The 17240-nt window shown below is 54.6% G+C and overlaps 3 protein-coding genes across 4 annotated transcripts; 2 read left to right on the top strand and 1 right to left on the bottom strand.

Moving 5' to 3' along the window:
- Positions 1–151: 151 nt before the first annotated feature.
- Positions 152–1961, top strand: Pet100 (PET100 cytochrome c oxidase chaperone). Its single transcript, XM_090341719.1, has 4 exons — positions 152–248; positions 860–946; positions 1451–1483; positions 1807–1961. The coding sequence occupies exons 1-4, from the start codon at positions 222–224 to the stop codon at positions 1888–1890; spliced, it is 231 nt and encodes a 76-aa protein (XP_090197845.1). The 5' UTR covers positions 152–221; the 3' UTR covers positions 1891–1961.
- Pcp2 (Purkinje cell protein 2) lies at positions 1960–3621 on the bottom strand. 2 transcript variants are annotated; one of them, XM_090341716.1, is made up of 4 exons: positions 3542–3621; positions 3331–3445; positions 3094–3218; positions 1960–2149 (listed from the first exon to the last, which is right to left on the bottom strand). In XM_090341716.1, the coding sequence occupies exons 1-4, from the start codon at positions 3542–3544 to the stop codon at positions 2030–2032; spliced, it is 363 nt and encodes a 120-aa protein (XP_090197842.1). In that variant the 5' UTR covers positions 3545–3621; the 3' UTR covers positions 1960–2029. The 2 variants fall into 2 exon arrangements, with proteins under 2 accessions (XP_090197842.1, XP_090197843.1); XM_090341717.1 differs by having other exon boundaries at positions 3331–3441; positions 3542–3608.
- Positions 3622–5675: 2054 nt separating this feature from the next.
- Stxbp2 (syntaxin binding protein 2) lies at positions 5676–14540 on the top strand. The gene is made up of 19 exons (XM_090341712.1): positions 5676–5778; positions 6939–6988; positions 7185–7266; positions 7667–7743; positions 7937–8015; positions 8155–8258; positions 8583–8731; positions 8947–9031; positions 9111–9241; positions 9343–9450; positions 9769–9826; positions 9953–10018; positions 10104–10184; positions 10587–10725; positions 11224–11333; positions 12596–12691; positions 13679–13764; positions 13870–14027; positions 14395–14540. Exons 1-19 carry the CDS (start codon positions 5676–5678, stop codon positions 14478–14480), a joined length of 1848 nt encoding a protein of 615 aa, XP_090197838.1. The 3' UTR covers positions 14481–14540.
- The last annotated feature ends 2700 nt before the right edge of the window (positions 14541–17240 follow it).

The following is a 17240-nucleotide window of genomic DNA, read 5'->3' as shown; positions in this document are numbered from 1 at the left end:
CTTTTCTTGAATGATTGGGGCCGCGGGGTTGACTCCACTCGGCACCCGCGGGCGAAGCCGAAGACCGGAAGCGGAGGAGAGGCGCCTGAAGGAGACGTCAACCCAGCCGTCTTCGACCAATCAGCTTTTGAGACTGGTGCCTGTGACCCACCAATGACTCACTGTCTTGTTTGAGGGTCTTGCTTTGGGCGGAAGTAGCTTCGAGACCGGGCGGTGCGAAGATGGGGGTGAAATTGGAGGTGTTTCGGGTCAGTGATCCCCGCTTGAGTGGCAGCTAGATCTGGGGGTGAGGCTGTGGAAAGGAGTGCTGCAGAGAGCGGGCGACCTCCAGAGAGAAAGCATTTGAGATCTGGACCGGGGGTAGTGTGTGTGGGGGGGACACCTTTACAGTTAGAAACCCAAAAGAGCGGGTGCTGGACTGAAGGAGCTTGGGGCGCAGCTTCTGGGCTTAGAGAAACCCGTGGAGGAGTGTGAGAGGAAGGACCTCAAAGAGGAGTGAGCTGAAGAAAGGAATCTCGAGGAAGGAAGGTGTGAGATCCTGGCTTCATGGTGGGTGTGCCTCAGATGTGATACTCTTAGACTTAGGGTAGAGTGGAAATAGGACTAGGTAGGATTTGGGGGGCGGGGTGCGCCTGGAATCTGATTCAGGGCTATCTTTGTAGCAGGGACTCTGGTACTGCTAAGTCATGTGTATGTTTCTTTAAGAGAAAGACTTAAAGAGCCAGAGCCCCCTGGGATTCAGCCTCCAGCTTTCTGAGGGTCAGCCCCCCGTCACGATGGGGGCACTTCTGCGGTTCTTAGGGATAAGAGGATGTGTCTGTGTGTCAGGCTCTGCTTCACCCTCCTCTTTTCTTTGCAGATGGTACTGTACCTCACTTTCCCTGTGGCTATGTTCTGGGTCTCCAATCAGGCCGAGTGGTTTGAGGACTCAGTCATACAGCGTAAGGTGGGCATAAGAAGAGTGTTTTGTTTTGTTTTTGCCAGCCCTGGGGCTTGAACTCCGTGTCTGGGCACTTTCCTTGGACACTTTTTTTTTCTTTCTTTCTTTAATTTTTTAGTTGGTCGTGGGACTTGAACTCTGGGCCTGGGCATTGTCCCTGAGCTCTTCAGCTCAAGGCTACCACCCTACCTTTGGAGCCACAGCACCACTTCCCCTTGTACACTTTTTGCTCAAGGCTAGTGCTCTACCACTTCTGGTTTTTTGTGCATATGTGGTACAGAGGAATCGAACCCAGGGCTTCATGCATGCTAGGCGAGCACTCTACCACTAGGCTACACTCCCGGTCCCCAATAAGGAGAGTTTTTAATGGTTCATTATGGAGGTCATGGGGCAACCATGCCCTTGCTGATGGTTGTCTGCCTTCCACAAGCCAGCCCTGCCCTGGGCATGGGGGTTTGGGCTACTCCTGATTCATGACTCCATCTGTGACATTTTTTTCCCCCTGCATAGAGGGAGCTGTGGCCACCTGAGAAGGAAAGCCAGGTAAGTAACCTAGCTTTCCTTTCCATGGAGAAATGGAGGGAATTGGGCTGTTGTGGCCATAAGGGCTTTCAAATAAACAATTCCCTTTCAGCTATGGGTAGGGAATTAAGAGGAAAATGGCTTCCTTTTTGCTCTTCTGAAGGCTGAAGCTGATCTTGGTTCCTGGTTGTAATTGGTATAGAGTTCTCAGTGAATTCTGAAGCCAGGGGCAGGGGAATGGAGTGGGTGGGGGGGATGTCCAGACCTTGAGGTGTGTGTGGGTGCACTCGCATGCGTGTGTGTGCTTTCCCCCCATTTCCCTCCTGTCTAACCCGCTTTCCCAGCGCCAAGAGCTAGAAGAATTCAAAATGCGGTTACGGAAGCAGCGAGAGGAGAAACTCCTTCGTGCTGCCCAGCAGAGCTCCTGAGGTCTCCTTAAACCCCAGCCTCCCTGCCACCCCTCACCCCCAACCCAATAACACAAACTCAGTTCTCAGTTCCTGGTGTGCAAGTGTTTTTTATTGTCTGTTCTCAGGGGCCCAGAGTGGCCCAGATTGGCTCAGGCCCTCAGGGGGCTTGTGTCTGGGGCTGGGGGCTGCTGTTTCTGCGGAAACCAAGAGCAGCGGGGTCCTGAGGGGTGAGCAAAGGCTGAGGGCTGAGGGTCCCAGCTCGTTTCTGCATTCCATCCTGTGGATTGAAGGAAGAGTCAGCCAGAGGGAGGTACTGTAGGGAGTACAGGCCAGAGATGGCACTAGGGTTGAAGAGAGGGTGTGTGGGGGATTTCAGTCCTTCCTATTGTTATGCGACTTCCCCCTCTATCCTCACACAGACATTTTCTTTTTCCTCTTTTCCCTGTCCTTCCTCTTTTCCTTTTTTCCTCCCTCCCTTTCTTGCTTCTCTCTCTCTCTCTCTCTCTCTCTCTCTCTCTCTCTCTCTCTCTCTCTCTCTCTCTCTCTTCTCTCTCTCTCTCTCTCTCTCCCTCTTCCTCCTCCTCCTCTTCATTTTTCCTTCTTCTTATGGTTCCAACACTGAACTCTGGGCCTTGCACTCTCACTCAAGGCTCGCTTTTGACCACTTGAGCCACACCTCCACTTGTGTCTTTTTGGTTCATTTGGAGCTAAGAGTCCCAGAGACTTTTTCTCTACCCTGACTGGCTTTGAACATCGATCTTCAGATCTTAGCCTGGAAAGTAGTCAGGATCACAGGCATGAGCACTGATACCTAGCAATAGGACATTTTCTGGGTTTACCTTTATTTGACATGCTGGATGATTCTGGGTCTGCAGTGATGAGTCTCGAACTCTCTCTGGGGGCTCAATCAGAACCCAGGCCATCACCCCAGGAAGGGGGCCTGTTCTTCCTTTTTGGCTTCCCTGAACCCTTCAGATGTGAAAGCAGGAACTATTAAGTTCCAGCCACAGCTCTGACACCAGCATGGCCCCTGTATCACCATGAGCCTGTCTCAGCCTCTCTCAGCCCTGTCAGCACCATAGTCTCCCTGCTGAATTCAGGGCAGATGATAGGCAGATGGAGAGGTGAGGCCCCATTCCTTTCTGGTCGGAGTTGGGGAGCAGGGTCAGACAGGGCAGCCTGGCAGATGGCTCTTTTGCCATCTGGCTGACCATCACCTACCTTGGGGCCAATGGGCTGGAATCCAGGCAGGGCGTTGATGGTCACGCGCTGGTCATCCATCCTGCGGCCCTGGGTGCTAGCCAGTATGTCTATGAGACTGTCCATCTCGGGCGCAGAGCCACCCTCTGTGTGAAACAGAGACTCCCGAGTGACTCCAGAGAATCCTACCCTATCCCCATAGGCCTCCCTTGCCCCAGTATCCCTGCCCCAGTCGCCCCCTTCCATGCCCAGGCTCACGGCTCTCCGGGGCCTGGCCCGGCCCCGTCTGCAGTGAACAGCGCTGTTCTTCCATCCGATCACCCTGCACATGGCTCAGCAGGTTGAAGAAGCCATCTTGATCTGGTGAGCCTGCCTGGAGACAGATACAGTCAATCCAGGTGGAGCCCTCCTGCCCAAGCTCGCTCCCACCCCAACTCCGGGTTGTCTTTCTGCCTGGTTTAGCTCTCACCATGATCCTGGTCAATCTGCTGCTCTGCAGAGCTGTTCCAAATGTGACACGCCACGAGTCTCCTTCTCAGTCCTGACCCCCGCCCCCGCCCCCGCCCCAGGCTCTGCAGCCAGCCCAGCTTCACGTGGTACAGCCCTCAAGGGACAGGTTGTAGTCACAGCCTCCTAAGGCCTAGGCTGGGACCAGGGGTGGCCCTCACTGGGGGTGACTTGAGGGCTGGGATATAAACGGGGTGACTAGGGCTAAGTTCCAGCGCCTGACATCTTCTGGTGGGGTCAGCACCAAGAGGCCCCTCACTTGGCTTTGCATAGAGGTGGGCACTCAGACCCTCTGCCCATCCCCACTTCCCTGCAGTGGCAACTGGGTCAGGGGACTCTAGAGAGTGCTTGCTAATTAGGTGCCCTACAAATTAACCCATCTTTCCACTCATGAGCTGGAGGAGGTGGGGTGAAGTGGGTCCTCTTACCTCGCCCAAGGACTCTGAACTTCCTTCCTCTCCTTTGTCTTCCTGCTCCATGATGCCCTCCCTGTCTGCACACTGTCTGCTCTTCCAGCCTCTGTCCTGGTCCTGCACCAAAGAGAACCTTTCTAAATGCTGAGGGTTTTTTGGAGGGGGGAGTAGATATACCCCCCCACACACACCGGTCCCAAATCCCCAGCTCATGCCCCATCTGCTCCCACGCAAGCTTAAGCTCCATCAAGATGATCCAGATAATTGTTTGGCCAGACCATCACTGGGCCTGGGTGAGGGTCAGGAGCCAGACAGCATGGGTTATGACATTGCTGGGGCCACCAAAAGCTTCTGGCTCCAAGGACAGTGGGAGGGAGAAGGGAGAGGGAGGGATAGGAGAAGCCAGAACTATCGGAGAAGATAGGCCAATGGAAGAGCAGAGCCTGCAGCCCATCCTTGAGAATCGATACCAGATGTACCCACTCCACCATGCCCCCCAGAATCTGTGGCCTCCCCTTGCTGTGAAAGAAGTTGCTATCCACAAGGTGTCTCAGAGGAAGAAAATAGAGTCTAGAGTCCCTTCCTGCCTTGGGTACCATTAGCAAGCTTAGATCATTTCTCCTGATCCCCAATCCCCCGAACTAGAAAATCCCCTATCTTCTTGCTCTAGGAGTTCTGTTCTCTTCCCCAAGATACTTCTGGAAAACAGTTTCTTCTCACCTAAACCATGCCTGCTGAGACATCCCTATCCAGACTCCCCCAAGTTCTCAGCGGATGAGTATCTGGAAAAAGTACCCCCCAAACAGGCCTAAAGCAATGGAAATTCATTGTTGCATGGTTCTGAAGTCTGAAATCAAGGTGTCAGCAGGGCTGTTCCCTTCTTTGGTGTCAAGATTCTTCCTTGCCTCTCCCCTCCCAATATGATGGGAGCTATTAAGTCCTTGGTGTACCTTGGTTTGAGGCTGGGGGAACCTTAGTTGGCTGAGTGACCAGTCACGTGGTACTGGGCCCATGTGTGTGTCTCTGTTCAAAAGGCCTTTTGGTAAGGACACTGGTAATTTTGTAGGGGCCATGCTCCTTCAATGGTGTCCTCACTCCTATATGACACTCTCGCCCCTTCTTCTGCCCCCAAACTGGAGAGGCAGGTTGGGGGGCGGCGTGTCTATATTTCCATTGTTCACCACTCTCCTTTGCGCTCAAGAGCAAACCCAAATACTTTGAGGTGCTGCGAAATGGCCAAAAATGAGCTACAGTGCAATGGGACCAGGGGCTCACACCCAGCTACTGAGGAGGTGGAGACATGGAGGACTGAGGTTCGAAATCAGCCTAGGGAGAAAAAAAGTCTTGGGGATTCCCTCTTCAATTAATTAGCAAAAATGCTGGATTGTGGGTATGGCTCAAGTGGTAAAGCACCAGCACGAGTGAAAAAGCCAAGGGAGAGCAGCAGGCTTGAGTCTAAGCGCTCATATCAACACATCCCTCCATGCAGGTGATTTCACTTCGTGCTTGCGCCCTTTTCTCTGATTTTGAGTTGGGGGTCTTGCGGAGCCTCTCTTGCCTCCTCTCTATGGGGATAATTGTTGTTAGAATGCTTGGCACGCAGGCTCAAGCAAGAACTGGCCGAGGGGCGTGGCCAGGTGCGCGAGCGGGCGGGGCCGCGCCACGGGGGCGTGGCCCACGTGAATGACGCGCGGGGCCACGCCCCTACCTTGGGACAAACCCGGAAGCGGCCGCGCTCCTCGGGGGAAGATGGCGCCCTCGGGGCTGAAGGCGGTGGTGGGGGAAAGTGAGTGCTTCTTCGTGACGAGGCTTTGGGATCCTCCGGGGGTGAGGGTGGGGGTTGGAGATCCGGGGCGCTCGGGACTCTGGGGAGCCCAGGACCCCGACGGCGGGAAGTCAGGGGCCGGGCTGGGCGCCGGAACACCTGATCGTCGAGGGGGCGGGCGGGAACTTGCTATCAGCTGGGTGCCTGCCCCTGCGGGATGAAGTTGACCCGCGGGGCTCCAGGGCGTCCCGGGGCCCAGCCCAGACCCCTGGGTCTTTTAGGGTGCCTGCAGGAGAAAGGCATAACTGGGGTTCCTCCACCCTACCGCATCCCCCATTCTTGAGTTTCTGAGCAGGGCGAAGTTCGGGGCTGGACTCCTGGGCCCTCACGGTGCTCTGGTCAGCGACCCCAGGTGGGGTGGCTCGCAGGTGGCCACGGGGACCTTTGCAGGGCGCGACTCTTTCCTGCTGCACCATCTTCAATACCCTCTTCCCCCCCACCCATAGTGATGGGACTCAGGCGTCCCAGACCCTTGGGCCCAGGTTCTTGGGGGAGGGGTAGGAGATGCCCCTCCCCTCACCCCGGGTTGTTCCGGCTTGTGCTGCTCCTTCCGCCCTGCTTGTCCAGATAACAGGGGAACTTGGACCGTTTGACCAGTGCAGAAGCGAAATTCTGTCCCTTCTCCCCGCTCCTTCCTCTGGGCAGAGCAGATTGTGGCACAGAAGCCCATCTTAGAAAAGTAGCTTCTCTCCCCTCCCCACCCCGCCCCTTATACTGGGACTAACGAGTGATTCCAGTTTACAGATGAGGAAACTGTGGCTTGGAGATAGATGAGCTAGCAGGCCTCAGAGCTGGGAACCAAGGGACTGGCATTCTAGTATTTTGGGGTCTTGTTGGGGCTGGGGGGATATTGCTGAATGTTCCTCTGCGGGGAAACTTTGCGATCCAGGTGAAGAGGGAGTTAAACCTGCTCTTCCATTGATCAGGAGCGAAGGCAAGTTGCCTGCACTCTCAGAACCTTGGTTTTCTTGTCTGTAAACCGGGGTGATGCCAAGAGCTACTCTTTCAGAAGTGGGGTTAGGAAGGGGTATATAGGAGTTAAGATGGGGTCTTCCCACCCCCAAGCATTCATAATGGGACCAGAGAACCTACATCTGAGCCTTTTCCTCCCTTCATTGTAGAAATTTTGAGTGGGGTCATTCGGAGTGTCAAAAAGGATTCAGAATGGAAGGTAGGATTGAGGCAGAATTCCTGGGTCCCAAGCCCATCTTGGCGTCCCTGTATGGGGGACCCCTTCCATGAGTTCCCTTTCTGTGCAAGGGTGGAGTTGGGTGAGTGGATCCTGGGTGCTCAGGGAACTCAGTCCCACCCCTTCTCTCCACTCTTCCTGCCCACTGATTGGCCCATATGCCCATCCATCCGGGCAGGTACTCATTATGGATCACCCAAGCATGCGCATCTTGTCATCTTGCTGTAAAATGTCAGACATCTTAGCTGAAGGCATCACCAGTGAGTAGATAGCCCCCACCCATCCCTCCATCCTCCTCCCAAATGAAACGCTGTAGGATCCCCTCAAATTCTGTATAGCGCTTCATATACATATACCCCAGGGCACCTGACCGAGTCTTGCCACAGATGTGCAGGCTGTTCCCCATGAAGGGCTCACTCACTGTATTATACACCTGTGTGTATGCACCCTCGTGTGTGTCACAGGCCCACCGTGGGTGGGCAGAATGTGTACCCTCCCCCCATAGAGGATTCTGAATTTTCAGAATCCCGTCTGTGTAGACTTTTGATGTGTTTCTGCAGCTCAGGTACCTCAAGGAGTATAGCTGTCCCTTCTCCCCAGAACACCCAATTCCCCAAATCTAGGCATCTCCATATGTGCCCCTCCCTCTGTTGCTACTAGTTGTTGAAGACATTAACAAGCGACGAGAGCCCATTCCCAGCCTGGAGGCCATTTATCTGCTGAGCCCCACGGAGAAGGTGCCTGTCTGAGAGGGAGTGGGAGAGGGAGAAGGAGATTGTGTGTGTGTGCAGTGGGCACAAGCTCTGGGCATGTTTACACATAGTGGGAGGTGGGCAGTAGCTCTTGGAAGAGGGGTTCCCAGCAGACAATGAGGGTGTGGGGAGAACAGAATCAGACCCAGCAAACAGTCTGTCTCCCCACCACACACAGTCAGTTCAGGCCTTGATTGCTGACTTCCGGGGGACTCCGACCTTCACCTACAAAGCAGCACATATCTTCTTCACCGACAGTGAGTGAGGGGAGTGGGGGAGTGGAGGGAGTGGAGTGTTGGTGTGTGTGTGTGTGTGTGTGTGTATGTGTGCGTGCGCGCGCGCGCATGTGTATAGCGGATGGCTTTGATCTGACGGCCTTTCCTGGCCAATCTCCAGCCTGTCCTGAGCCCCTGTTTAGTGAATTGGGCCGCTCTCGCCTGGCAAAAGTAGTGAAGACCCTGAAAGAAATCCACCTTGCCTTCCTGCCCTACGAGGCCCAGGTACAGCACTGAAATAAATAACCCAAGCCCCCTGTGAGAAACAGACCTTGAAACCCAATGCCAGCTGAGAAAACAGCCAGCCAGTCACAAGCCTTTGCCCTCTGGGCAACTGGAGTTCCATCCCTCTGGGAGCCACAAGGGGGAGGCATGGAGCACAGTGTGAGGGGGGGCTTGTTGACTCTTCCAGGCTTGAAGTGGGGCTACCCTGAACTTAGCAAAGCAGACTCCAGAGACCAAGGAAGGCCCTCAGGGAGATGTGACATTAGTGACTTAGAAGTTGAGCTGTGTACCTACAGTGGTGGCCCCGGTCACTTCTGTCCCCAGGTGTTCTCTCTGGATGCCCCACACAGCACCTACAATCTCTACTGTCCCTTCCGGGCAGGGGAGAGGGCACGGCAGCTCGAGGCACTGGCTCAGCAGATAGCCACACTGTGTGCCACTCTGCAGGAGTACCCAGCCATCCGCTACCGCAAGTGGGGAACCAACCGAACCCTAAAGCTACCTACTCTGGGCTTTACCCCGGCCTACAGCCAATCTTTCCTTTTGCTACAACCCCCAGCCCTGGTCCCTTCACCTTGGGCCTGGTTCCCACCCTCGGCTTCACTCTTCACACACCTTCTGCAGTGGGTGCCCAGTCTTCCCAGACCACACATCCTGATGTCCTTTGTGTCTGATTGTCCCTCTCCAGAGGTCCAGAGGACACGGCTCAGCTGGCTCACGCTGTCCTGGCCAAACTCAATGCCTTCAAGGCAGACACTCCCAGTCTGGGCGAGGTGAGGGGAGTACTGGGGAAAAGGGTGAGGCCCCACAGGGGTAGGGACTGCATCCTTAGCCCTGTCCCTTCCTGTCCAGGGTCCTGAGAAGACTCGATCACAGCTGCTGATCGTAGACCGGGCAGCAGACCCCGTGTCCCCACTGCTGCACGAGCTCACGTTCCAGGCCATGGCCTATGATCTGCTGAACATAGAACAGGACACATACAAGTGGGTGGAACCCCTGGGCCGTGCCCTCCACTCCTACTGCTGCCCACCCTGCTCCCAGCTCGTACCTATGACCTTCATGTCCTCTACTGCTGCTCCTCCAGGTACGAGACCACGGGACTGAGCGAGGCCAGGGAGAAGGCTGTGCTGCTGGACGAGGACGATGACCTGTGGGTGGAGCTTCGGCACATGCACATCGCAGATGTATCCAAGTGCGTGAATGGCTGGGTGGGCTCTGGTGATGCGGGGCCCACTTGGATCCCTCCTGGCCCCCTCACCCACGGTGGGCCTGGTACATTGCATGGGACCTGGCTGCACACAAGCCCCACCCACCCGCAAACCACACCCATTTACTACCCATGCCCCTACCGAGGTCGCCCCAAGCTGTGGGCTTACCTCCAATCACAGCTCCACCCCTCATGGCCTGCCACCCACATGAGCATCCCATGGCACCTGCCCCCTGGCAGTGTGACGTCCCCTCCCATCTGTTGGACCGACCCCATCTCATTCTGTCCCCTCCCCATGGCTAGGAAGGTCACGGAGCTCCTGAAGACATTCTGTGAAAGTAAGCGGCTGACCACGGACAAGGTAGGGGGTTGTTCCACGTCAGGATGTCTGGGAGCAGAAGAAAGGGAGACCCTCAGTCTGACTCCTGAGCCAGCAGTGGGAACCCCAACTTGTGCTCACCCCTGGCCGCCCCTATCCCTACCCCAGGCCAACATCAAAGATCTGTCCCACATTCTGAAGAAGATGCCCCAGTATCAGAAGGAACTGAACAAGGTGAGCTGGGTGCCTGGAAACTCTGTCCCCCAGCCCCCCAACTTGTGAGTGCTGTTACCCTCACCTCCCTCCTGGTACCCCACAGTACTCTACACACCTGCATCTGGCAGATGACTGCATGAAGCGCTTCAAGGGCTCGGTGGAGAAGCTGTGCAGTGTGGAGCAGGTGGGGACAGGGCCTGCACTAGCCTGTCCTTGGAGGGAGGGGACAGAGGACCTTGGGAAGTCCATCCTTAGAGATGGGTCTTTAGGGAGGGGGCGGGACTTTCAGGAGTCTGTTCTTGGAGTGGGGTGGGGCCTACAGGAAAGTTGTCTTTGAGGTGGGAGAGGTTTTACAGAGGGGCGGGCCCTTGGAGAAGACTAGGACCCAAGTGTGGAGCAGAGCCTCAACTTTGAGGGTGAGGCAAGACTGGAAATGGGTGCGTGGGGAGGTGGGCAGGGCCTTGGGAGGCCATGAGCAAGAGGTGATGGGGCCCAAGGCCTTAGGAAAAACCCTGGAAAGGCCTGCCCTGTCGTCCCCCCACCACTTTCCTCCTCTGACGTCCGGCTGGATCCTCATGCCCTGCAGGACCTGGCCATGGGCTCTGACGCCGAGGGCGAGAAGATCAAGGACGCCATGAAGCTGATCGTTCCTGTGCTGCTGGACACAGCGGTGCCACCCTATGACAAGATCCGGGTCCTGCTGCTCTACATTCTTCTACGGAACGGTGGGTGCCTCTCACAGTCTCAAATCCACAGATGCCTTCTAGACTCTTATCCTACTCCCCCACCCGCCACAGACATGGTGACTCCATGTCCTTATTTATTTTTGCCAGTCCTGGGCTTGGGCTCAGGGCCTGGGCACTGGGGCTTTCTCAAGACTCACTTGAGCCACAGCACTACTTCTGGCTTTTTCTATGTATGTGGTATCAAGGAATCAAACCTGGGTCTTTGTGTATGCTAGGCAAGCACTCTACCACTAGGCCAAACTCCAGGCCCCCCAACTCTACAACCTTGGGGTGTCCTCAGTTAAATCTGAAGGGCTCTTCCTATTTCTCTTAGAAGGCCTGTTACACTCCTGTTATGCTAATTCTAGAAGTCCCCTGGGTCTTAGGACATCACAGCTATAGGCCGTGGCTGTCCAGCATCCCAGGGTGACCTCATAGCTTCTCCTACCCCAGGGTTCCTCAGGGCTATTTTGCACTTCCACTGTCCTCCTCCCCTAGGTGTGAGTGAGGAAAACCTGGCCAAGCTCATCCAGCATGCCAACGTGCAGGCCTACAGCAGCCTCATCCGGAATCTGGAGCAGCTGGGGGGCACTGTCACCAACACTGGGGTAGGCAGAGGCTGGTGTGAGCACTCCTAGTCCCCGGGTTACATAATAGGCAAGCAGGGACAAAATGTGACCATGGCTCAGAGTGGGCTCTGAGCCCTCAGGGTGGGTGAGGGGAGTCCCCAGCCTTGAGCAGGGTACAAGGTCAGCTGGGGTTCTTGGAGACTTTAATGAGCCTAACCCCCCTATCTCCTCTACACTCAGTTTCCTGTGTTCAGCTCTTGGTTTAGCCTGTCCTGTCTCTCTCCCTACCTGTCCTGCCACTCCTGCCACTACTGTGGGCTTCTGTGTCCCTAGGTGTCCCCAGTCCTGTCCCTGGCCTTGTTTTTTCCTGGGTATTTCACCTGTCCCCTGTCTTTCATCACTCTATTTCTCCACCGCCCCCCCTTTGTTTTGCCAATCCTGGGGCTTGAACTCAGGTCTAGCACTGTTCTTTTTCTATGTATGTGGTACTGAGGAATTGAACTCAGGTCTTCATGCATGGTAGGCAAAGTAGGCCAAACTTCTGTTTTTCTTCCTGCTCTGTTCCTTCTGTCTTCATCTCTCCTCTCTATTTGTTTATTTAGCTCAGTCTCCATCAGTCTTCAGTCCGTCTGTCTGTCTCTAGTTGATTCTCTGATTCATTTCACTACATCTGGATCTGTCTTTCTCTCTCTCTGCTTTTCTGTTGCTCTCTGCTCCATTTCTTCTGTTTCTTAGTCTCTCTTCTCAATCATTTTCACTCTGTGCTTTTTTTTTTTTTTTTTTTTTTGTACCTGTCCTGAGGATTGAACTCAAGGCTTGAATGGTATACTTGAACCTTTTTACTCCAGGCGTGTTCTACCACTTGAGCCACAGCTCCACCTCTGACTTTTTGAAAGTTTATTGGAGATGGGAATCTATGGAGGGGCTGGGGGATTTAGCATGGTGGAAGAGCATTTGTCTGACAAGTGCATGGACTTGAGTTTGGTCCTTAGCAATGGAAAAAACCAAAAACCAAAACAAAACAAAACCCAAGTGTCTCATAAAACTTTCCTGTCTGTGTTTGCTTTGAATTGTAATCTTCTTATCTTAGCCTCCTAAGTAGCTAGGATTACAGGTGTGAGCCACCTGCTCACTCTCTCATTCTTTGCTTCACTTTTCTACTTGTTTCTCTTTGTGTGTGTGTCTGTCTCTGCTTCACTTCTACACTTCCTCCCCAGCCAGACAAGACCCTCACCCCACCTATGACTCCTCCCCCCCCACCTCCCACCTCCCCGCTGGCCCTGCATGCTCCTGCCTTATAGGGTCTGGGGACCTCTAGCCGGCTGGAGCGGAAGGAACGCACAGAGCCCACCTACCAGTTGTCTCGCTGGTCCCCAGTCATCAAGGACGTGATGGAGGTACTTGAGGGGATTGTGGGAGGCTGGGGCCCCCTTCTCCCACTGATCCAGTCAGTAGCTCAGCCTCCTGCCTGCTTACAGAGCTAAGCCTCAGGCTTAGTAGAAAATCCCTCATTATTGGCATTCCTTATCTGCCTAGGGGTATCCTAGGCCCATACCCCAGGAATTAGGGCAGCGCAAGAAACCCCTCCAACCCTTCCTAAAGAATCTTGCTTTCTCCCCACCTGCTGTCCACCACTTCCCTGGGCCCCTCTGTTTGTGCGCGTGTGTGCACGCATGTGCGCGTGTGTATGTGTGTGTGTGTGTGTGTGTGTGTTGGGATTCAGGGCCACTGTCCCTGAGGCCACCCCCCCCCCCCAGATCCTAGGGCTTGAACTCAGGGCCTGGACCCTGTTCCTGAGCTGCTTTTGCTCAAGTCTAGCACTCTACCACTTGAGCCACAATACCATTTCTCCCCTTTTCTTTTTCTGTGGTACCCTGGAATCAAACCCCAGGGCTTCATGCATGCTAGGCAAGCACTCTACTACTAAGCCACACTCCCAGTCTCTCCGCTAATTTTGTTTGCTCAAGGCTGGCACTCTACTACTTGAGCCATAGCATCACTTCCTGATTCTTGCATGAAGAAGAGTCTCATGGACTCTTCCTGCCCGGGCTGGCCTTGAACTGTGATCCTCAGATCACAGTCTCTAGAGATTTACATCCTTCTATTTTCCTTTCCTTTCTCTCCAGAAGTCTCCCCAACACCCATTCCTGGCCATCCTAAGACCCCCCCCCAAAAAAAAAATAAAAGCATTGCTAGAAAGTAGTCCCTTGCTAAGTGTCTGGCCTGTCCTTGTAGGATCCTGGTGCCTCTTGCTTGGGGTTCCTGAGGGGTAGGAGGTACAGACGGAATCCCCTCTTCACCAGGATCATAGCTCCTGAGCACCCCAGTCCCTGAGCCCGGCTGTGTGGGCTCTTCACCTCAACTTCCTCCTTCTGGCCACCCAGGATGCAGTGGAAGACAGGCTGGACCGGAAGCTGTGGCCGTTTGTGTCTGACCCCGCCCCCTCATCCAGCTCCCAGGCTGCGGTCAGGTGAGCTGAGAGAGAGGCCCCTCCCCCGCTTTTGGAGGGTTAAAGGGTGGGGAGGACATGCTGGTGTCTCCAGCCTGGACTGACCTCTGTCTTCTGCCTCCACAGTGCCCGCTTCGGCCACTGGCACAAGAACAAGGCGGGTGTGGAGGCCCGGGCAGGGCCACGGCTCATTGTATACATTGTGGGTGGTGTGGCCATGTCAGAGATGAGGGCTGCTTATGAGGTGACCCAGGCTACAGAGGGCAAGTGGGAGGTGCTCATTGGTGAGTAGCCAGACCTGGGGGGCAGGCCCGTGGGCTGGGGCTGGACTCTGGGGGGTTGGAGGGACTGAAGCTGAACTCCAGAGCATCTGAGAGGGGCGAGGGTTAGATTCTGGGAGTATCTGAAGGACTGGAGCTGGAGCTGAGCTGGACTTTTTGGGGAGAGATTCTTAGGGGCTGGGACTTGAGTTTCCAGAAAATGGGCCACCTGGGGGTCTGGGTACCATATTTCTAAGTTTCTAGGTTCCAGAATCCTTAGAAATTCTATCAGGGACCTGGTTTGAGGAGGGGGCAGGGACAGGCCCCATCTGTCAGGATCCTGGCCCCCCAAGGTAGCACCCCAACTCCTAGTCTTCCTCTTCTTGCCTAGGCTCCTCCCACATTCTCACCCCCACCCGATTCCTGGATGACCTCAAGACGCTGGACCAGAAGCTGGAGGAGATTGCCCTGCCTTGACCCTGCCCGCTGCCTCTACCTTCCCTCCAGAGAAAATAAATGCTCCCTTCTGTCTGTCAACTAGCACTCTCCACCTCACAGTCTTTTCCATGGAGCCCCAGAGAGCTGTGCTGGGCCAGTTTAGTGCCATGGAACCCCCCACCCCCCACCCCAGGGCCTCTTCCCTTCAGTGGAGGTTAACCTGGGTGTTAGATTGAATTTTTGCCTCTAAGATATACTCTCCCTGCTACTATGCTGGGTCTCCGTCCAAAAACTGGGGGTCTTTGGGCTACTCAGTATTATTGGCAAGTAGAATAGGGTTGTGTCCTGGCTCCCTAACTCCTCCCCCCAAGATCAGCTGTCCCAGTGAAGTCTGAAGCCACACAAGGCTGAGGGTGTGTCCAGCTCCAGAGGACCAGAACCTGTGTCCAGAAGAGGGCAGACACCCAGCAGAGTCTCCCTGCTTATGCTCTTCCCCCACCCCAGGTGGGGCTCACGACTGCAGGACTTAATCAGAGCCTTTAGTGGATGTATTTGTTTGCTCCAGCTGTTTAATGTAAATGTAAGGGTTGCCAAAATGAGACCACCACGTGGTTCAGGCAGAAGAGTTTATTGGAAGAGCCAAAGCTTTGGCCCACACCAGATGTAGGTATGCAGAGCATAGCATGTAGCAGCTCAACTAAGGGTGGAGAGAGATTATGTAGGGGAAGTTGAGGAGGAGGTGTGGCTACAGCAGATGTGGAAGTGACCTCAGAGTCAGGTGTTTGACACATGATTGACAGTTGCAGGTGCTAGTTTTCAGGCAGGTGGTTTCTGCCCTTCACAAAGAGGGGAAGAAGTTGGCTCTTCCCCCCCACCCCCAACCTAACAGAAACCACTATGGAGGTTCCTCAGCTCCAGTGGCAGCTAGTCTGAGATGAAGACCTTAACCTTTCACCTCTGCTCATAGATAGATGGCTGTCTCCCTTCTCTCTGTGGTCATCTTTGTAGATTTCTGTGTCCTCATTTCCAACCCCTCCTTTTTCTTTTGGCTATAACTCACGATCTCACATCTGTGAATTGGGGGCTGCTCTACCATTTGAACTGCCCCCCCAAACCCCCCTCTTTGCCACTCCTGGGGCTCAAACTCAGGGCCCGGGTGCTGTCCCTGAACTTGCGTTCAAGGCTAGCACTCTTACCATTTGAGCCACAGCCCTCCTTCTGACTTTTTCTGTGTTCGAGCATGCTAAGTGATCACAATACACTAGGCCATGCTCCGCCCCTCTCATGGATTTTTTAGTGCCTGGGCTGGCTTTGAACCTCAACCCTCAGATCTCAGCATCCTGACTAGCTAGGATTATAGGTGTGAGCCACAGGGCCAGGCTGTGACCTGTGAATTTTGAGAGGCTGGGATTACTGGTGTGTGCCAATTTGCCTCTGGCCCTTCTCATAAGAAGACCAGTCAGATGAGTTAGTTTTGCTTTAAAGACTTTGTTTCTAAATACATTTATACTGAGATAACTGAACTTGGTAAGGCAGGTTAGAGCCAATAGTATTTGTCGGAGATGAGGTACTGGGCAGAGAGAGAGCACAGCTGTGGGGGGGTGCAGAGGGAGGGGTACTGACCAGCAACAAGCTCAGTGATCAAGCTCTTCCCTAACAAGCCTGACACCCTGGCTTCCATCCCCAGCATTGGAATTAAAAAAACAAAAATGTGAGAACCACTTGCATGCCAGTGGATCCTTGCCCTGGAGATGGGGACAGGTGGGAGTCCTGGGTGGGGTCTTTGGGGAGGATGGGGGAGGGGTGGAAGAATGGGCACAGCGCCCCCTGGTGGCTGCGCCCAGAAGTGGAGAGCAGGGAAGGGGGGGCGGACAAGGCCTTTTCCTGGTTTTTGAGGTCACCCATCCTTTAGAGAATCCGGGGAGAAAACGGGGTCGGCGTAGACCCCGGAGAGAGACGATGTGTCCTAGATTCGCGGCTGCAGCGTCGACGGAGCGGGTGGGGGAGTGGGGGGAGCGGTTCACAGGTTTCCATTTCCGCGGCTTCGCCTCGGGCAGCGCCTGCCAGTGTAGCTGGGGCGATGGCCGCCAGGGGGCGCTGCGGCTCTGGACGCCTGCTTGAGCAAAAGAAGCTCCCGGATGGCACCCAGGACCCAAGTTCAAGCCCGGGGACCCTCCCTCCACACCTGTCACGCTAAGTACAGATTCTCTGGGACCCTATGAGCAACCGCAGCTGGGATTAAGAGGCCCTGTCTTGGCCTCCTGCAACATTTTACATTATCCAGACTCCTCCCATGCCCTCTTCTTAAGGAGAATTTCCCCTCTCCTGTCTGCATAGTGTGGGTGGTGCTAGGCAGCTCCTCTTATGGAGGGACTTGCTCTCAGGTTGGATTCGAAAGGTGGGTCTCAGGTTGCTGATGACTTAGAAACACAGGCATGAGCCACCTGCGACTGGCCCCTTCCTCCTGCTGGAGTTAACAGAGGGAACCTTCTCTGCTCACAAGACATTGGTTTGTACAGAAGGTAACAATGGCTATATTTTGTCCTGTGTGATTTGTGGGAGGCCTTGAGGGCCAAGGATACTTGAGCCATGTCTCAGAATCTCTTGTGGCTACATTGTAAACACAAAGGCTCCTGCAGGGACTGCAGGCTGCTGTAATAAAATTATAACCATGATTACAGTTACCGGCTAGGAACATCAAGAGCCTGTTTTATGTTCATTGTGGGCAGTTCTCAGTCCAGCATTGCAGAACAGACTGTGGAATAATAATTCCTTGGGATCACAAGTTGGGAAAGACTT

This window comes from Megascapheus bottae, chromosome 1 (genome assembly GCF_031878675.1).
Source record: "Megascapheus bottae isolate mThoBot1 chromosome 1, mThoBot2.hap1, whole genome shotgun sequence".
Classification (NCBI taxonomy): Eukaryota; Metazoa; Chordata; class Mammalia; order Rodentia; family Geomyidae; genus Megascapheus; species Megascapheus bottae.
Note: the sequence above shows the minus strand (reverse complement) of the source record. Positions and strands in the feature narration are given on the sequence as shown.

Bases quoted from the DNA above. Each gene is read 5' to 3' on its own strand.
- Pcp2 (XM_090341716.1), bottom strand. The intron at 3,219-3,330 runs GTGAGCCTGGGC...TGTTTCACACAG, and splicing joins GGGCCAGGCCCCGGAGAGCC to AGGGTGGCTCTGCGCCCGAG. The intron at 2,150-3,093 runs GTAGGTGATGGT...TTCAATCCACAG, and splicing joins TCCAGCCCATTGGCCCCAAG to GATGGAATGCAGAAACGAGC.
- Pet100 (XM_090341719.1), top strand. From the start codon at position 222: ATGGGGGTGAAATTGGAGGTGTTTCGG. The intron at 249-859 runs GTCAGTGATCCC...TTTTCTTTGCAG, and splicing joins TGAAATTGGAGGTGTTTCGG to ATGGTACTGTACCTCACTTT. The intron at 1,484-1,806 runs GTAAGTAACCTA...CCGCTTTCCCAG, and splicing joins CACCTGAGAAGGAAAGCCAG to CGCCAAGAGCTAGAAGAATT.
- Stxbp2 (XM_090341712.1), top strand. From the start codon at position 5,676: ATGACGCGCGGGGCCACGCCCCTACCTTGGGACAAACCCGGAAGCGGC. The intron at 5,779-6,938 runs GTGAGTGCTTCT...CCTTCATTGTAG, and splicing joins GAAGGCGGTGGTGGGGGAAA to AAATTTTGAGTGGGGTCATT. The intron at 9,032-9,110 runs GTGAGGGGAGTA...CTTCCTGTCCAG, and splicing joins ACACTCCCAGTCTGGGCGAG to GGTCCTGAGAAGACTCGATC.